The sequence below is a fragment of the Phoxinus phoxinus genome (genome assembly GCF_949152265.1).
Source record: "Phoxinus phoxinus genome assembly, chromosome: 5".
NCBI classification, from domain to species: Eukaryota; Metazoa; Chordata; class Actinopteri; order Cypriniformes; family Leuciscidae; genus Phoxinus; species Phoxinus phoxinus.
Window position 1 is genome coordinate 13,940,454 of NC_136880.1, and position 21,108 is coordinate 13,961,561.

Consider the following 21,108-nt stretch of genomic DNA (forward strand, 5'->3'; position numbering starts at 1 on the left):
CTTGTCTCTCGGTATAAAAGAAGGAAAAACGCAAAAACATCAGATTCCGGTCCCCTGCCGCGTTGTATCGATAAACCAAAGGCTGGACCATAGACTGTAAAAAAAATAGGGCTGGACACAGCGGAGATTGTTTGGTGCGCTCATGTTTACACTCCGACCTGCAAAATGAACGATTAAAGATTCCGCGCAAATGACGATAAAGCATCATACATGTCTATTTAAGGAAATCGATTTATAGGTATTTAGAGCTAATTCACTGATATTTAATTAACTATTTATTTTGTTGTAATACAGCTCATTCTTTACGTACGAACTCGAGTTGATCACTTAGTTGGTGTGCACCCTTTTGTTTCCGGGTGGGCAACTGGATAGCCATTTCCAAACCTGGCGCAGAAAAACACTATTATTTTCGACTTCTATGCATATAGAAAACATTAATCGGTTTGTATCGAAATTTGAATTACCCGTAAGCGTGACGTTGCACCGTCGAAACATTAGTTGGGCTTCTACAGCTTAAATATAACCACGCAAACCGGTCACCGGAAAGGAATGAGGCTGTTGAAATGTGTTCTAGGCCTATCTGTTGGCTATATGTTGATATTATCTTGAACTTAAAGTTTTAATTAAGATTTTGTTTTTAATATTATGATATATCAAGCATGAAAAAACGTGCGGAATTTTTATGTTAGTGAATAAACAAGGCTGAGCTCCTTTCTGAGATGTCATGGATAGGGAAACCTTTCATAATTGCTGCAGTTTGGCCAAAATGCCCAGGCAGATCCATCAACAGCACTGCTCCTCTTATTTTATTGACTACATAGAGAGAGAAACACCTTACTTTAAATTCTTCAAGAACTACCTGATTCCAAATCAGCCATGCATGTTTTCCAAAAAATTCACAGAAGATTGGAATTGCAGAAAAAATTGGGTCACGGTTGATGGAAAGCCAAATTTACAACGACTTCTGCATGAATTTGGTGAGCAAAATAATGCTATTCTATTATATTTTATTATACTTGCATTAGCATGTCACACATTATAAGTTCCAGCTCTAAAATGTAAGATATGGACATCATGAGTACAGTAACTGGGCAAGGTGCACACAGCCCTCCTCGAGAAGCCACCAGGTCTGATTTTAAATAGACTTACTTTGATTTTTATTTACTTTTTTATTTACTTTTCTTTTTTTTGCTTCTGCCATTTGTCCACAGAAAAAAAAGGGATGACTGCACATTACAGTAATGCAACATTTCCCTATGCTCATTTGAAACATGTATTTTGCATTGCTGTTGACATAACTGATAATTAAATTGATTTATTTAAAATATTGTAATGTAATTTTGTTGTGTATTGGTGAGTATCCATTTTTAAAAGTTGACCAATTAAAAAAAGTACCAAAACGATAACAAATCATGTATCCTAATTAATATTCTATGTATAACTGTGTCTTTAATATGTTATCTATAAATAGCCTAATTTTATTATACAGATGAGACTCCTGTTCCTGTTGCAAACTGCAGTGCAAAAGAATACAATTCCAACCCGAAGCAGATCATGCCTTTTAAGGAGTTTATCCAGTACTGGAGGGAGTACATACAGAATGGGCATTCTTCACCCAAAGGATGTCTTTACTTAAAGGACTGGCATATGCAGAGGTACAGCTCTTTAAAAGCATGTAACCTAGGTTATTGCACAATATATGTAGTAGTTTTGAATGGAATGAATAAGATTAGCTTTGAAACGTTGTTGTAAAATCAAGGAAGTTTATGTCAAATATTTTTGTTCATTTTAGGAACTTTCCTGAGCATAACACTTACAAGAACCCAATTTACTTCTCCTCTGATTGGCTGAATGAATATTGGGACACATCTGAAGTGGATGATTATCGTTTTGTCTACATGGGACCTAAGGGGTCATGGTACCGTATGAATAAATGTCCACATACAGTTGGGTATAAAAGTCTGGTATACCACGTTGAAAGTCTGGTCAGTTTTGGTATTTTGCAAAGCTATATGTACAACACAGGAACATTATGGTGTAAAGAGAAGAAATATTTATGATTCTGCATTATTTTTAAGTAAGTTGCACAAAAGGTCAGATTCCATTGAAATACACAAAATGCTTTTTGGAACATTCTTAAATAATTCAAATATTTTGTCTTTAAAGTACAGCAAGGACAGACAAACTACTCAAAAAAAAAAGATGCTATTCATGTATGTTTTTGTGATTATTATTTGTAATGAAGTGCATCACCTTTAAATTGGAAAATTAAGCATTTTCACAAGACAAGTGTTCTCAGACTTTTGAACCCCAATGTAATTATAAGGCATTATAATATAGTTTGTGCACTCCCTGCCAAATTATACATGTTTATTTGTTTTATAAAGTCAAAATATTTGACTAATTGCATATATATATATATAAATTTATTTAAATTTAAACATGTATACACATATATATATGCTTAAACATATGTTCTGTTATATTTAAATGTTATGTTCTGTTTTTTAAATTTAAATAAATTGGTGTGCATTGACATTTGCAGAAATATGTCAAGTCAGCCACTTCATGAGCTACTTGTCACCCCTTTGGATGTCGATAGTAACTTTTTTTGTTCTTGCCTCTAGGACACCTTTCCATGCAGATGTGTTTCGCTCTTACAGTTGGTCTGCCAACATCTGCGGACGTAAGAAATGGCTCCTGTATCCTCCAGGCCAAGAGGAGTTCCTCCGGGACTGTCATGGCAACTTAGCCTATGATGTAACAGCACCCGTCCTTCAAGACAAAGGTCTGTATGCACAGTTTGAAGAGGCCTGTCAGCCTTTAGAGATCATTCAAGAAGCTGGGGAGATAATCTTTGTACCTAGTGGTTGGCATCATCAAGTTTACAATTTGGTAAGTAATAATGGTTTAATTGTGTCCAAATATGTAAGATGTATTAGATCTTTAGATGTATTAGGGTGTCCAATCTTTGTCCTGGAGGGCCAATGTCCTGTCTCATGTACTTGGAGGAACAATATTGCTTAGTATGTTGCACAAGTGCCCACTACTGAAGGGAAAATACAAAAACGCAACAAAATTATCATAAAAACAATACATTTTATTTGTAATCCAAATCTTCAGAACCCATATTATTGTGAGGAACAGACCTGAATTCAAGCCTTTAATCACTGATCTTCATCTCCATCCTCAGCAGTGACTGGAAGCATAAAATCATGCACTTACATATTCAAAATTTGCAGCCTATTTATTGGATAAGACTTTCAGTGATTACCAATTTAAATGAATAATATCTGCACTTTGCACAAAACTATTATAAACAGACTGCAAATGCAACATCTTCATTTGGACGTTTTTGCAATAAATCAATTATTGTGATTACATATGTTTGTCTGTTATGTTTTTCTTTATACTGTATATATTTAAAAGAAAGCTAAGGTTAGGTTTAGAGGTAAGAGGGTATAAGGGCTCAAAATATTTATTTATAGTATATTGTTACTAAAATTGTTAGTGATGTTTTGCAATACCATAGAAGTAATCACTCAAAAAATGAGGAAAAATAAACATGGTCAAGCTACTCAAATTGGACTACTTGAGATGGATTGCCCCAAAAGCAAAGTGGATGGTTCAGGTGTGTTTGGATACTCTGCAGGATAGTGGCCCTCCTGGAGCAGAATTGGACACTCCAGAAGATGATATTCAACTATGGGAGCGCCTCAGGCGTGACCGTCTGTCAGATTAACAGACCAATTGCTACAACGATCACGGAGTTCCTCCTCCTTAGTATATAACTGGCAGTAGCCCCCTACCTCGTCATTCTCGCCTTCTTTCCTGTAAAGAATAAACATTAGTGGATTTACCATTTAACAGTTCACATATGGAGTTGATCGGTAACATCACAAATGCAGTAAATCCTATTGTAAAGTATTACTTCCTGGGCACTTCAGGGGTATTTCTATTCATTCAGTACATTTCTGCTACAGCGAGCTGGGCATAAGCACACACACATATATTATTGATTGGATGTGACTGAGCCATCTCTGGCTCATTCAGTACTTGGTGTGGGAGCGGTGCGTGATATGACATAGCAATGCCACTTACACACGTTCAGTAAAACATTTTGCACAACCCTTTGTGCTTGTGTACACCATATATATACAGTGTATAGTGTGTATTAAATAAAAAAAATTATGGATTTTACATTAGTATTAGAATTGTTTGCAACCTAAATTTTTATGTTGTGTCTGTTCATTCAGAATATCTGCAAAACAGGAGTGGTTTATTACTCACTGTGAGACATCGAACGGATCATTGATCGAGAACGTTAGGTTACTTGCGTAATCCTGATTCTCACCTAACCGCCCTTCTGGCAGACTTACAAGATATGAAGATATGATAATGATGCGACAGTGGGCTGCAGTGAGTTATTATATGCTAGGGAGGCGGGGTCACACTGATCGCTGTAGCGATTGGTCTGTCAGTCGGTTCCGCAGTCGGTCACGCCTGATTTGTTCCCATAGTAGATACAGGTGAAACTCAAAAAATGTGAATATCGTGCAAAAGTTCATTTCAGTAATTCAACTTAAAAGGTGAAACTAATATATTATTAGTTCCCTATCAGTCGGTCACTACTACGTAGGTCGTGACCGACCAATAGGAATCTCGCTAGAGAGCCGATCTACTTCGAGTGAAACTAAACGAGCCAATACACATTGGCGTGCAATCATTTGCATCAGCTGCGCAGCCTCGCAGCGCGGGTATATAACGAGCAGCTGGTGATTGCACTGTAGCTTTTTGCTTCGGAGCCAACCGATGCTGTTTAATCTATCTAATATTGAGTGATCAAACAACGAGCAAGCTCTTCAGGAAGATCTCTCGTGTCTGGTACGGGCGATACAGCGCAGCAGTGGGGTCGACTTTCTTTTGTTTTTGTGTTTCTGAGCAAAACAAAAAAGCTGTTTTCACAGCTGGTAACGGTGCGCCAAGAGCGTTAAATAGCCGTTCTTACGGCTGGTAAGACCGCCGTGAAGAGAGACAGCGCACGACAGGTTGAACATTTCTGTCTGTGTCCGCTGCGACCGTTCCCCTGCGTGCTTCAGTATCAAGAAGAGCATTCACCTGAAAGAGCTTACATGGGTGTGAGTTGCGTCTTTCTAAAGATGACATTCCACCCGTGTGTTTCTGGATGCGGTCGTTTCCTGTCCTCACTGACGGCCACGATCACTGTCTCGCATGCCTGGGAAACATGTGAGACTGTGTTCGTGGGTGGTTCATGTTTTCGCACGGGAACATGACCACGTCGGCACGCCGGTTGACTCTGCTTTCTCCGGAAAGCTTGAGTCCCCTCTGTTGTTGGCCAGCCGCTGCTTGTGTGTGAAAGCACAGCTGCAGGTCTGCTCGACACTCTGGGACACCAGCGTGTCGTGTGCCGTCGAGCTGCCGGGCTGCAGCGCGGGTTGTCACGGCGACCCAGCGCTCGCTCGGCGCTCTAGGTGCGCGGTCCCCATGTCTATTCTCCGTTGTAGCGCCCTCCCTGGTGGCCACCAGGAGAGGTCTACTTCAGTAGAATAGCTTGGGTGATCCTGAGAGCTGAGGGCTTCTCCTTCGGGGAACCAACCCCCTAGGGCCCCTCCCTCTCTAGCGCATCACAAGCTGTGCAGCTTCTGGATGAGATGGCTGGTCCTTCAAAAAAAAAAAAAATGGAGGAACCTAGCGTTTCATTCAAGGCTCCAGCTGAGGGCAGATGTCGATTGCTACATCGGAGAGAGGGGCTGTTTTGTTCTGGAAATGAGGATGATGTTAAGTTCCCACTGTAATAGTGTGTGTGCTTATGCTGAATCAGATTCAGAGCGGACAGCCATGCTTTCCCGGGTCTTTCTCGGACGTGCATTGAAAACTTAACAGTATGGAGCTATATTGGTGCCAAAAATATGGAACGCCAAAAGTGCCAAATTCTGCATAAAGTTTTCACCTCTCTCACTACCCTCGATAGTGGGGTGGCCGTGCCTCGGGCAGGCCACCTCTACCCTGCATGCGAGGCCAAGGCACTCTTATTGCACGAGGGTAGTTCTGAGCCGGGGTTGAGCTGCGCTTGTCGACTGACCGTGTTCAAGTCACAGTGCTGGCCCTCGATCAGACGATGTCCACCTTGGTGGTCCAGAAGCCCCCCTGGCTGTCCTTGTAGAGGTGTGAGAGCTCGTCAAAGTACGCTTTCTCGAGGCTCCATCTCATAAGGTGGCCTTTTCAGCGACACTGTTGAGAACTGGCCCAGCAGTTCTCCACAGTCAGCAGCAGACTGAAGCGCTTCCCCTGACGTACCACCAGAGTACCTCGTGGGCTGCCCCTCAGTCTACTCGTCGCCAAGGGTGTCATCCCCTGCAAAAAAGAGAACTCCAGCACAGCCTGCTCTACTGTGTCCGCTGCAGGAGGATGACACCACCCGTCTCAACCACTGTTTAAGTGGTCGGTGAAACAATCACTGGAGACGGGTGACCCGGAGATGGGTGGAGCTGCTCTCTCCCAGTAGAGGGCTGGGAAACTAATCTTTTGAGTCAAAATTCTGTTCCACCACTGGAGTCACAGTGGTTCCCAAGTTCTCAAAAAAAAAAAAAAAAAAGAGCAGATCCTCTATCTCTGGGTCTGAAGAGGGTCTGGAGAGTAGTGGGAGGAGAAAATCCTCACCACCCTCATCCGCCTCTTCTGTCGCCAGCGGGCAGCGCAGTGTGTGGTTCGAGAACGCAACCAAGCCGCCTCCTGCACCTCCTGCCTCGTGGAACCAGGTAAGTGCTGCACAGCACACTTAGACGACGCTACGGACCGCCTCCCCAAGAGAGCCTCCCGGGCCGCGTCCCTGTGTTCCACCTCGCTGCCCCACTCCGGGTACACCTACGGTCCCTTTGGTCCCGCTTGTACGGTCTCTGCGAGCCTGGTTAGCGCTCCCCAGTCCGTTTCGCTGGCTCATTCGGACCATCAGGCTCGGCTATGCGATTCAGTTCGCCCGGCATCCCCCCAAGTTTCGGGCCATCCACTCCACTACAGTGAGAGCAGCCGATGCCCATGTCTTGCGTGCGGAGATCGCAGTCCTACTGGCGAAGGACGCGATAGAGCCGGTCCCTCCAGCCGATATGAGGTCAGGACACAACAGTCCCTACTTCATTGTACCCAAGAAAGGTGGTGGGTTACGACCGATCTTGGATCTGCGAGTTTTGAATCGGAGCCTCCACAAGCTACCGTTAAAAATGCTCACGCAGAGACGCATTTTCAGATGCATCCGTCCCCAAGATTGGTTTGCAGTGATCGACCTGAAGGCCGCGTACTTTCATGTCTCGATTCTTCCTCGACACAGGCCGTTCTGCGCTTTGCGTTCGAGGGTCGAGCATATCAGTACAAGGTCCTGCCCTTCGGGCTGTCCCTGTCTCCCCGTGTCTTCACGAAAGTCACGGAGGGGGCCCTTGTTCCCATGAGAGAACAGGGCGTTCGCCTCCTCAACTATCTCGACGACTGGCTCATACTAGCACACTCTCGAGATCAGTTATGCGAACACAGGGACCTCGTGCTCAGGCACCTCAGCCAGTTGGGCCTTCAGGTCAACTGGGAAAAGAGCAAACTCGCCCCCGTGCAGAGGATCTCTTTTCTCGGTATGGAGTTGGATTCGGTCGCACAGACAGCGCGCCTCACAGAGCAGCGCGCCCAGTCGGTGCTGAACTGCTTGAACACGTTCAAAGGCAGGACGGCGGTCCCACTGAAACTTTTTCAGAGGCTCCTGGGGCATATGGCAGCGGCAGCAGCGGTAACCCCGCTCGGGCTGCTTCATATGAGACCGCTTCAGCACTGGCTTCACGGCCGAGTCCCGAGATGGGCGTGGCATCACGGCACTCACCGGGTGGCAATCACACCGGCGTGCCGCCAGACCTTCAGCCCGTGGTCAGATCCCTCGTTCCTACGGGCAGGAGTGCCCTTGGAACAGGTGTCCAGGCATGCTGTGGTATTCACAGATGCCTTTGCCACCGGCTGGGGCGCCACGTACAACGGGCATGCAGTGTCAGGGGTGTGGACGGCTCCCCAACTGCATTGGCATATCAACTGCCTCGAGTTGCTAGCAGTACATCTCGCTCTGAGCCGCCTAAAGAGGCCGCTACAGGACAGAGACGTGCTGGTCCGTACGGACAACACAGCGACCGTTGCGTACATCAACCGACAAGGTGGTCTACGCTCCCGTCGCATGTCGCAACTCGCCCGCCATCTCCTCCTCTGGAGTCAGAAGCATCTGAGGTCGCTTCGAGCCATGTATGTCCCCGGGGTGCTCAACCGTGTGGCCGACGAGCTATCACGAGCTGTGCTCCCGGGAGAATGGCGACTCCACCCCCAGGCGGTTCAGCTGATGTGGAGAGAGTTCGGGGAGGCTCAGGTAGACCTGTTTGCCTCCTCAGAAACCACCCACTGCCAGCTGTTTTGCTCCCTGACCGAGGGAACACTCGGCACGGACGCACTGGCACACAGCTGGCCCCGGGGCCTCCACAAATATGCGTTCCCCCCAGTGAGCCTACTTGCACAGACCTTGTGCAAAGCCAGGGAGGACGAGGAGCAGGTCCTTCTGGTGGCTCCCTATTGGCTCACCCGGACTTGGTTCCCAGAACTCATGCTCCTCGTGACAGTCCCTCCCTGGCCCATTCCTCTGAGGAAGGATCTTCTGACTCAGAGACGGGGCACCCTGTGGCACCCGCGTCCAGACCTCTGGAAACTCCATGTCTGGTCCCTGGACGGGATGCGGAGGTTCTAGGTGACTTACCCCCAGAGGTACTTAACACCATCACTTCTGCAAGGGCGCCGTCCACGAGACGTGTGTACGCCTTGAAGTGGAACCTGTTCGTCGAGTGGTGCTCTTCTCGCCGAGAAGACCCCCGAAGATGTTCGATAGGGTCCGTGCTTTCCTTCTTGCAGCAAGGGTTGGAGCGAAGGCTGTCTCCCTCCACCCTCAAAGTACATGCTGCCGCTATTTCAGCCTATCACGACCACATAGATGGCAAAACCGTTGGAAAGCACAACCTGGTCGTCAGGTTCCTTAGGGGGGCGAGACGATTAAATCCTCCTCGACCCCCCTCCATACCCTCTTGGGACCTTTCCCTGGTGCTTCGAGCACTTCAGGATGCTCCCTTTGAGCCATTGCAATCAGCGGACCTAAAGCTTCTCTCCATGAAGACTTTGCTGCTGGTTGCACTGGCCTCTGTCAAGAGGGTAGGGGACCTGCAGGCATTTTCGGTCGACGAATCGTGCCTAGAGTTTGGGCCGGGTGACAACCATGTTGTACTGAGACCCCGGCCTGGCTATGTGCCCAAGGTTCCTACCACTCCCTTCAGGGACCAGGTAGTGAACCTGCAAGCGCTGCCCCTGGAGGAGGCAGACCCAGCCCTGGCTTTGCTCTGTCCCGTTCGCGCTCTGCGTATGTACGTGGACAGAACTCAAAGCGTCAGGACCTCAGACCAGCTCTTTGTCTGTTACGGAGGCCAGCAGAAGGGAAAGGCTGTCTCCAAGCAGAGGATGGCCCACTGGATAGTGGATGCCATCGCCTTGGCTTACCAAGTTCAAGGCGTGCCCTGCCCGCTCGGGTTGCATGCACACTCCACGAGAGGCGTTGCATCCTCCTGGGCGCTGGCACGTGGCTCCTCGCTAACAGATATCTGTAGAGCTGCGGGCTGGGCGACACCTAACACGTTCGCTAGATACTATAGCCTACGTGTAGAGCCGGTCTCCTCCCGTGTTCTCACCCTAGACGGGTAAAAGCACTGAGAGGCCCGGCTCTGTCGGCTTGCTGCACCCTACTGTGCACCCTTATTCTCCAGTGTGAAAAACCTGTGAGTCCTCCGAACACCCTCGGGCCGGACATGGCGGAGCGTCCGGTGCCAGGCCTGTATCCGCTGAATCCTTGAGAACCGGATATAGGCTGGGTCCCATATGTGTGACCCTACGGGGATCCCATATGTGTATATTCTCCACGGCTGCTCCTAAACGGAAGCCCGTGTCTTTCCCTTGGGCTAAGTCACCCATTACTCATATGCTGTACAACCCTCGGGTTAGTCCATATGTTATCTCCACTTAACTCCTTGAGAATGTGGCTTCCGCAGCGTTCCCCTCCTTCAGTTCGGGCACGCTTTCCCAGTGTTAATCTCACTGTATGGGTTATCACGGAACAACAGTGACAGGTTCACTCTGTGTAAGCCGCCTCCTATCGTCCTTCCAGGCAAGAAGGTGTAGAGGCTTGCACAGGGCGCTGGATGGGGTGCAGCAGCTGTGGCGCTTTGGTAGGGATTCCTATTGGTCGGTCACGACCTACGTAGTAGTGACCGACTGATAGGGAACGTCTCGGTTACGTATGTAACCCTCGTTCCCTGAAGGAGGGAACGGAGACGTAGGTCCCGTCGCCACATCTGCTGCCGCCCGCCGGGGCAGCCAGCTTATCGGCTTGGCTCCTCAGCAAAAAACTACAGTGCAATCACCAGCTGCTCGTTATATACCCGCGCTGCGAGGCTGCGCAGCTGATGCAAATGATTGCACGCCAATGTGTATTGGCTCGTTTAGTTTCACTCGAAGTAGATCGGCTCTCTAGCGAGATTCCTATTGGTCGGTCACGACCTACGTCTCCGTTCCCTCCTTCAGGGAACGAGGGTTACATACGTAACCGAGACGTTACTCATACTCATTACATGCAAAGTGAGATATTTCAACCCTTTATTTGTTATAATTTTGATGATTATGGCTTACAGCTTATGAAAACCCCAAATACAAAATTAGAATATTGTGAAAAGGTTTTCATAGATGTAAGGAGTCACCAAACTCGGTCCTGGAGGGCCGCTGTCCTGCAGAGTTTAGCTCCAACTCCAGTTAAACACCTGAACCCGCTAATCAAGCTCTCACTAGGCATACTAGAAACTTTCAGGCAGGTGTGTTGGACCTGGTTTGAGCTAAACTCTGCAGGACAGCGGCCCTCCAGGACAGAGTTTGGTGACCCCTGCTGTAAGCCATAATCATCAAAAATATAATAAATTAAGGCTTGAAATATCTCACTTTGTATGTAATGTGTCTATATAATATATTAGTTTCACCTTTTAAGTTGAATTACTGAAATAAATGAACTTTTGCACGATATTCTAATTTTTCGAGTTTCACCTGTACCTCACTTTTGTCATCTGAGAACCGGGGTTATGGGAGTAACCTACTAATAGTATAAGCTTGTGTTATTTTTTTTGTACATCGTAATTCTATTTATATTATTATAAAATATGTTATATCTATAATGCATGCATTTTTAAGTCCATACAAAAAGTAATTTGCTGCAGTAGTTCAGTAGGTCTCTTGGTCAGTAGGATCTAGCTCTCACCTCTGGCTTGGAGACCCACAGTACTGCGCATGTTGTATGTCTACACACTTTCTTTCTCACTTAGTTACTGTGCTGCTTTTTTGCTGAGAGCTGCATTAACTTTGGTCTGTCAGATATGGGAGACATACAACATGTACAGTGCTGTCCCCAGACCTGGAGTTGAAAACCATATACCATTTACCATAACCAAATACTCTAGCTGTATTTGGGTGAATCTAATGAAACTTGGGTCTTATTTCACTCAAAAGTCAAAATAAATAAATAAATAAATTTTTTAATATATTTTGAAGACCCTGTCCTTAGTTATCATAGTATAGTAAAACATACTTATTTGACCAGTCTGCCATCTCAGTTTCGATAATGCATCTCTTAATAATAGGAGGATACCATTTCCATCAATCATAACTGGCTGAATGGCTGTAATTTGGACATCATGTGGCAGTTCCTGCAAGATGAACTTTCTTCTGTCCAGAGAGAAATTGAGGAATGGCGTGATACTATGGACACCTGGCATCAGCATTGTCAGGTAACTGTGTATTTTTTTGGCTCTAGGTTGTTAAGTCTGACATCACTGTTTCTGGGTCCAAACGCTCTATCAGATCCCCGATGCAGACAACAAATGGTGGTAACAATACACGTATGGTGTGGTGTTGTTCTTCTGTGAAATCATGACCCTAACCTTTTTAAATCATTAAAATATTGGTGGCGCAAAAAGAACTCTAAAGCCCTATTCAGACGCTATTGTTCCAAAATGTCAGTGTTTTTCTCTCACCACCTGCGTAAAAATCACCGGCTGAATTACCTACTGTTTCTTGACAAACACCAAGCTCGTGTGGTCATTTAATTGCCGTCCAAATCTACATCTCTGAGTTTACAAGAAGAGATCACTTCAAAATTAACTGCCAAGCACTGTACGTACGATAACTGTTGCACTTCACTGTAATTTGCATGCATTTTTAAGATGTACATAATTTCCAGTATTTCAGTAATAAAAGTGTATAAGAACAACACCGCTCTACCTCAGCAAACAAAAAGGAGAAAGAGATAAAAAAAAAACAGATTAACATTTGAAATGGGCCGTTATTGTGGCAGCAATATACATTACAATTTTTAAATATTTAGGCTATTGTGCACAACATTAAAAACACAAACCAAGCAGCTTTATTTTTTAACTCTGCCCAGGCGAGCGATGCTATAAAGGTGGTAAATGTGCCTGCTTCCCCGCGCCCACACCCACCACACACAAGCATCACAGTTCCAGTGGAACTCGTCCAGCCCTCCCCCTCCCGGTTAACCACTGTAGAGGGGTCGAGCGCGGACATTCTGCCCGCTGTCATCAGCGCGGCCCCCGCCTCAGATGTTACGAGCATGGCGCTTACGTCACAGCTCACCAAAGCCGCTGTATCGCAAGCCGATCAGAGCGCGCTTCAGCCCCTATCAACCCGTGCAGTTGCGTGGGCGAAGCTCCCCGGAGTTTCGGAATGGGTGCTAAACATCATAAAAGAAGGCTATTCGCTGCAGTTTCGCCGACGCCCTCGCCACCATGCGGCGCGCGTCGAGACCACGGTAGATTTGAATGTAGCACATCTACTTCGAGCCGAAATTCAGAAACTGTTGAGCAAGGGGGCGATAGAACCCTTATCTCAAGCTCAAAGCGAAGGGGGTCTTTACAGCAGATACTTCCTAGTACCCAAAAAAGACGGGGGTCTCAGACCCATACTAGATCTGCGTCAACTGAACAAAGCGCTTATGAAGCGCCAGTTCAAGATGCTCACAACCAGACAAATCCTCGAGCATGTTCGCCAAGGAGACTGGTTTGTGTCAATTGATCTAAAGGACGCGTATTTTCAAATACAAATTGCGTCACGTCACAGGCAATTTTTGAGATTCGCCTTCAAGGGTCAGGCTTATCAGTACACAGTCCTGCCGTTCGGCTTGTCCCTGGCACCCCGTACATTTACGAAGTGCATGGACGCAGCGCTCACACCCCTCAAACTCAGGGGCGTTCGAGTGTTGAATTATTTGGACGACTGGCTCATTCTAGCCCAATCTCACACAGAGATCGTGGAGCACAGAGCCATGTTACTGAACCACCTCGACAATCTCGGTTTAACAGTGAACTGGGAAAAGAGTTCGCTATTTCCCAGTCAGACTATTTTGTTTCTAGGGATATCAAATCAAATCAAATCAAAGTTTATTTATAAAGCACAGTAAAAACAACAATAGTTGACCACTGTGCTGTACAATGTCATACTAAAAAAGGTATAAAATAAGTGATATACACATATGCATATAAACACACATACATGTACACATGCACAAATATACATGCATGTGCATATACACACAGTACACACCTATACACAAAAACATGCATAACACATACATGCATACATAAATATAATAAAGACCGCAAAGCAAAAAGAGAGAATAAGTAAATCAGAACACTGATAAAAGGTCTAAAAAGTCTAGAAAGTCTAGGAACAGTTATATGCCTGAGAAAAAAGGTATGTTTTTAGCTTAGATTTAAATTCAGCTTCTGATGAAACTGATCTGAGGGAGACCGGGAGACTGTTCCACAACTTTGGCCCAACAACAGAAAAAGCCCGGTCACCTCGCAGCTTTAATCTAGATCTAAGGACCATCAGTAATTTTTGTTCAGAGGATCTCAGAGATCTAACAGAGGTTTTTGGGTTCACAAGGTCGCAAAGATAAGTAGGGGCTGAACCATTCAAAGCTTTAAAAACAAAAAGTAAAATTTTAAAATCAATTCTGTAGTGGACCGGCAACCAGTGCAAGGAGCGCAGTACAGGGCTAATATGTTCGAACTTGCGAGTACCAGTCAAAAGTCTGGCAGCTGCGTTCTGAACCATCTAAAGTCGATTTATATTAGATTGACTAATTCCGACATAGAGAGAATTACAATAATCCAGCCGAGATGACACAAATGCATGGATCACTCTCTCAAACTCAGAAAAGGTTAAAAAACTCTTGGTTTTAGATAACAATCATAGTTGGAAAAAACAAGATCTAACTACAGAGTTTATCTGTTTGTCAAATTTGAGTGAGGATTCAAAAATGACACCCAAATTTTTTGTAGAGGATCTTTCATAGCAAACTAAGTCTCCCAAATCATAATTAAAGGTGCCTGAAGGCTCAAAAACCATAACCTCTGTTTTGCTCTCATTAAGGTGCAAAAAAATTGAAGAAAGCCAAGACTTAATATCAGCCAAACATACAGCTAAGGATCTCAAAGCTGTTTTGTCGTTTTGCTTCAGGGGCAAATAAATTTGGGTGTCATCGGCATACAAATGAAATGACAGCTTGTGCTTGGTTAATAGACCCCAAAGGAAGCATGTACAATGAGAACAAAACAGGAGCCAAAATAGAGCCCTGAGGAACTCCAAACATCAGGGCGCAGCTGGATGAAGAAAAACCATCAAGACAAACAGAAAAAGTCCTATCTTCGAGATATGATTTGAACCAGTCCAGAGCGCGACCTTCAATACCCACATATTCTTCTAGGCGCGATATAAGAATTTTGTGATCGACGGTATCGAAAGCAGCGCTTAAATCTAGAAGTATCATTGAGTCCCCTGAGTCTACAGTTAATAAAATATAATTTAAAACTTTTAAAAGTGCAGACTCCGTACTATGATGCTTCCTGAAACCAGATTGAAATTTTTCAAATATATTGTTTGATTCTAAGAAGCTCTGTAATTGTACTAAAACCACCTTTTCTAAGGCTTTAGAGATGAAAGCCAAATTTGAGATCGGTCAATAACTTGATAAGACGGCCGGGTCGAGATTAGGTTTTTTAAGCAGTGGTTTAACAATTGCGTGTTTAAAATATCTTGGAACGGTTGCTGTAAGAAGTGACTTATTTATTATAGCTAAAATACTTGGTCCGACAAAATCAAAGACCTCAAGAAAAAACCGAGTGGGAACAATATCAAGAGGGCATGTAGTGGGTTTCAAATGCTTAATTATATCTTGAAAGGAGCTTAAAGGGATTGTCTGGAATTCATTACAAATTGGAGTGCAGAGATGCGGGACAGATATAGTTTGAAGATACTATACACTGTCTTATGTGACATATAGAACTGAACTCGCTGTCGATGACAGCATGGCTGTCACCCCAGCGTACACTGGATATTCAGCGCACGGTCAGCTCTTTCCGCTGCGGCGCTGTAGCCCCTCTCAAGAGATTTCAAAAGATGCTGGGTCTCATGGCCTCAGCATCTTCAGTCCTTCAGCTGGGCCTGCTGCGCATGCGCCCACTGCAGTTCTGGCTCAAAGAGAGAGTGCCTCACAGTGCGTGGGCAACCGGTCATCTTCGCCTCAAGGTCGATCAAGCATGCATCACAGCTTTGAACCCTTGGGGGTCGAAAGACTGGTACCATTCAGGTGTAAGCCTGGGGACTTTTTCGAGACTGAGGGTGGTGTCTACGGACGCATCCAACGCAGGATGGGGAGCGCTGCTCGAGGGCAGACCGCTTCTTGGCCTATGGTCAGAACGGGAGAAGCTCCTCCACATAAACTGCCTCGAAATGTTAGCAGTGAGCAAGTCGCTCACGCGCTTTCATCCCCTGATAGCGGGGTGCCACGTTCTGATACGTTCATACAACATATCAGTGGTATCCTACATAAATCGCCAGGGCGGCCTCAGGTCCCTGACTTTGTACAGGCTAACCAGACGCCTCCTGATATGGGCGCGCAGCAACCTGCTCTCGCTGAAAGCAGCCCACGTGCCGGGACGCCTGAATATAGGACCAGACAGACTGTCCAGGAACCACGTTCCGACAGGAGAATGGTCTCTACACCCACAGACAGTACGACTGCTGTGGAGGAAATTCGGCAGAGCGGAAGTAGACCTGTTTGCGTCTCAGGAAAACGCTCACTGTCCAGAATTTTTCTCGAAGAGCGAGGACGCTCTGACCCACTCGTGGCCTCATCGTCCTCTCTATGCTTTTCCCCCTGTCTCCCTCCTAACCCAGGTGGTGGAGCGGATCAGGGAGGAAGGATGCTCAGTGCTGCTGATAGCGCCACTCTGGACGAACCAGCCTTGGTTCCCAGCTGTGATGCAGTTAGCAAGCACCGCCCCGTGGCCAGTGCCTCTGAGGAAGGATCTCCTTTCTCAAGCCAATGGCTCGATTTGGCATCCCCACCCAGAGCTATGGTCCCTTCATGTGTGGGCCATCAACGGTTATCCGCTGACCTCCCACAGGGAGTGTTAAACACGATCACGCAGGCCAGAGCCCCGTCTACGCGACGTCTCTATGCCTCTAAATGGTCGGTATTTTCCGGTTGGTGCACAGCTCGTGGTGTGTCACCCCCAGATTGCGGAGTGGCAGAGGTTCTCTCCTTCCTACAAGAGCTGCTGGATAAGGGAAGGTCCCCTTCCACTCTCAAAGTATATGTGGCGGCCATAGCGGCTTTCTCTGAAACAGCGCTTAGCCAGTCTATAGGAAGGAACGATTTAGTCATCCGGTTCCTCAGGGTAGCCAGGAGACTGAATCCTCCCAGACCTCCAGCAGTTCCCATATGGGACCTTTCTACGATATTAGAAGCCATGAAAGGCCACCCGTTTGAGCCTTTACAGGAGATTGAATTCAAACACCTGTCATTCAAGACGGTGTTTCTTCTGGCTCTTGCTTCAGTGAAGCGCATTGGGGAATTACACTTACGCTCTCTGTGAGCGCTACGTGTTTGGAGTTTGGGCCTAACGACTCGAGGGTCATACTCAATCCTAAGCACGGTTATGTTCCTAAATCCCTTAATACACCGTTTAGGGCACAGGTCATGTCCGCCCTACCGGTCGCTGGGGAAAATGCGGACGAAAGTTCTCTCTGCCCGGTCAGGGCATTGAGAGCATATGTGTCACGCTCGTCTGTTTTCAGACAGACGGAGCAGCTTTTTGTTTCATTTAGTGGGCGTTCTAAGGGACTAGCCGCTTCGAAACAGAGCCTATCCAGATGGATAGTGGACGCAATAGCTCTGGCATACACTACCAAGGGCATACAATGCCCGTTGGGTGTCAGGGCGCACTCCACGAGAAGCATGGCTTCATCGTGGGCCTGGTCGAGTGGGATTGCCTTACAAGATATCTGTATGGCGGCAGGCTGGGCCTCCCTGTCTACATTTATAAGGTTTTATAACCTAGAGGTTCCCGATCTTCAAGCCAGGTTACTTTCGGTTTAATAGACCAAAAGGGAAAAAAGACTGAAATTCAGTCTTATGTATGGCTATTATGAATAGCAGGGCCGCTTAGGCCGCCTCTTTTCGGAAGTTAGTGGCTAAACCCTCTTCTTCCAGGATTCCCTGTGAGTCCCATGGGTGTTGTGCACTGTATGAACCCCGGCTGGTCGCCTTGGGTCTATGGTGTCGGATCCCAGCACGCACAACGTTTTACATCGTGTTCCCCATAGCGTAGTTTCTACGCAGTACGAGAGTATCTCTCGTAAGAGAACGTACTCTGTTACTAACGTAACCTCGGTTCTCTCTAGAGAGAGGAACGAGTACTGCGTATCATGTCGTGCGTGCACTCTGTTTTTGCTTCACTGTTAAAAATCACAGAGTTAAGCCTGCGAGCACAATTTATAGCCCCAAGCCACACCCATTTCGGCGGGACGTGACGATAGGCTTAAGCAGTTGCCAGCATAGCAGCCAATCGGTGCGCGAGCTGTCTCGCCTAGGTTTGTATGCTGCGGCAACGTGTTTTACATTTATACAAAATTAAGGAGAATTTTTGGCTTCAGTATTCTCGTGGAAAAGGATTTTCCCCATAGCGTAGTTCCTACGCAGTACTCGTTCCTCTCTCTAGAGAGAACCGAGGTTACGTTAGTAACCGAGTACGTTTTTAGCTCAAACTACACGGCTACCCTGCTCCGGAGCAGGTTTTATTCTGGGTTAGAGATCGCAGACCAAAACTGGACCAATCAGCATGAGCGAAGTGACATGCATCTGATGCGATAAAGCCACTCCCCCTGTATCTCTTGCTACAAATGAAAGCAGTTTATAGTAAAAGTATTATAGACACAAAATTGCCAAATATTATATGAATTATATTTATTTATAATTTTTACAATATAGCCTATTCATAGTTATTATATGAATCGACAATTAATATTCAACTTTGCATTCAAATGTGTACGAATATACCATAGACTGTAAAAAAATATGGACGTAGTGTCCGTGACGTCACCCGTAGGTTTCTGAAGAGCATTTTTGAAGCCTAAAGTGGGCGGAGCCGGCCGTCGCCATTTTGGCCTCGCGTCACCGCTCGTCACTCCCGGATAACAGAATATGGGCAAAGAGGCGGAGCTGAGGAGCCTGGCTATGTGAAACCACGCCCACCTAGCGCGACGTTATGGAGTTAGCTCCATGGTTAGCGCAGGCTTGGGAGCTAATGCTATATGCTACTCACAGTACCAAGTCTGCGACTGCACAGGGGCTCGCGCTAAAGTGACACTGACAGTTGATGATTAAAATCAGAATGCCAATTAAAAGGTCCTGTTTTTGCCCTTCGAAATATTATAATGGTTAACAGACATAGCTACAAGTGAGCTCTGTATCGTGATTCTGTACAGCTATTCTGCCAGTTGAAAATGTATTATGCAGTAACTTTACAATAGTTATGGGCGAAGTAATGGGTGTATTAAATTATATGAAATAATCCCGAAAAAAAGCACAAACACGGCAGAGATGGCAAGTTCAGCGGCTGGAATTTGCTGAGGTGAAGTGACGGCTAACCGGCTAGCATTTACATCAGCGGGAATCCACCTGTCACTCAAAAGTGGACACACCCTTAATTTAGAAGAACTTTAAATATTAATCAACTAAACGGGTGAGTTATAAAAAAATGCACCCCCCTCACAGTTGTTATGAAGGGCAAAATTAGCTGTATAGACCAAAGCCACAGAGAGAACCAGGCTGTTAACATGTTTTTTTCTGCTGTAAAGTTGGGCATTTTAACATGGGGGAGATACAGATTTGACTCCCTTCTGCAGCCAGCCTCAAGCGGCCAGTCGATGAATTGCCGTTTAATTCACTTCCGTGTTGGTTTCAAGAGAGAGACAGGGAGGTTGCCGCTTGGAATATACACATAAAAAATAGTTTTAATATATGAAGCTTTTAAAATTAATTTAAGCTTACATGTTGTCTTTTGAGCTCTTTGTGAACCTATTTAAATTAAGTTGATTAACTTGCATTGATATAGTTATATGATATAGTTTTTTTTTTCAACTGCCTTTTCAAACTTTCTCTGGAGCAGCAGTGTTTACCTCTGCCTTGTAAATGCATTTATAGTCGTGATATCTTTCATAATCTTCATTTTCAACAGAAGTGAATTGCACAGCTCTCTCGTGAGAGGTCAATCAAACTGATGCGCTCCATGTTCCGTGTGATTGGCTGTTTGCTGCACATGTGACACTTTCAGACGAACACGCTTCAGAGTTAAACCCTGAGTTGACATAAAATTTATACCAAGTGTTGTGAACCCGCTGAACCTGATCTAAACAAGGTCGGATTTGTGTGGTTTTGTTAACTCTAAACCTACTCTCAGATGTTCAACTAGCTCTACACAACAGGCCACTGTGAGCAATTACAGCTCGAGTCTTCCAATGGTTGTGCTGGCCATATGGCATCTGCAAACAAATGATCCTTTTTTTATCAGAACTAACCTCCCTCTATTTATTTTTTGCCATTTTGGACATGCTTCACAATGTTTGACAACCAAAACATCCCGAAATAAATTAAACATGAATAAGTGTGATAACACAATTAAGTGTGGTGTAAAGTGTCAAGGGTAACACTTTACAATAAATGTACATTAGTTAACATGAATTAATAATGAACTGCACTTCTACAGCATTTATTAATCTTAGTTCATGTTAATGTCAACATTTACAAATACATTATTCAAATCTAGTTGTATTTGTTAACATTAGTTAATTATCTGCGAACAAACAATAAACAGCTGTATTTTTATTAACTAACGTTCAAAAAAAGATGAACAAATACTGTATGTATTGCTCATTGTTAGTTATTAACTAGTGTTAACTAATGAAAGCTTATCGTAAAGCGTTACCGTGCCAATCTTAAGCCAGGTATTTTTGGCCACTGTAAACATCATTTTTTAATTCCTGTAATAATACATTACTTTATATTCTATTTCAGGTGATCATGAAATCATGCACAGGAATCGATTATGGGGAGTTTGCCTCTTTCCTTAAGACCATTGCAAATACTCGAATATCCTTTTTGAATTCATGTCCCAGAAATGCCGATAATTGCCAAGACCTCGTTGCAGAAAGTCTGTGTGCATTAGGCCCTCACCATGCAGCCTTTGACCTCCAGAGAGTATTGCAGATATTTGAAAGCATGCTTAGCAATGAAGACTTTAAGAGACTGGACCCTTCAGCTCTGAGCTTCAAACCTGAGGAACTGCTTCAGGAGATCAGAGAGGCTGTTCGTACAATTGTGTAACTATACTGTATGCGGAAGATCAACTGTGGCAAATGTGTTAATAAATTATTTTAACAACATATTTGTGTTTTCATTGTTGTTTATGCTAAAAGTATCATGACAAATCGCCACCTTGGAATTATAAGGTTATAAAATTATAAATAAAGTTATAAATTATAGCTGCTTCTATCTAGAAATAATAAGAAATTATAAGGTTTTATCTGCATTCTGAGCAGTTTTGAGATATTGTGCTTCAAAGTTTTTGCAAT

General features: G+C 45.2%; 1 protein-coding gene across 2 annotated transcripts; it reads left to right on the forward strand.

Annotated features, from left to right (window-relative positions):
- Window positions 1-472: 472 nt before the first annotated feature.
- Window positions 473-20,919, forward strand: jmjd4 (jumonji domain containing 4). Of its 2 annotated transcripts, XM_079612136.1 has the most exons (7): window positions 473-977; window positions 1,212-1,238; window positions 1,490-1,655; window positions 1,793-1,918; window positions 2,628-2,895; window positions 11,754-11,900; window positions 20,552-20,919. In XM_079612136.1, exons 1-7 carry the CDS (start codon window positions 725-727, stop codon window positions 20,858-20,860), a joined length of 1,296 nt encoding a protein of 431 aa, XP_079468262.1. In that variant the 5' UTR covers window positions 473-724; the 3' UTR covers window positions 20,861-20,919. The 2 variants fall into 2 exon arrangements, with proteins under 2 accessions (XP_079468262.1, XP_079468263.1); XM_079612137.1 differs by lacking the exon at window positions 1,212-1,238.
- Window positions 20,920-21,108: the final 189 nt, after the last annotated feature.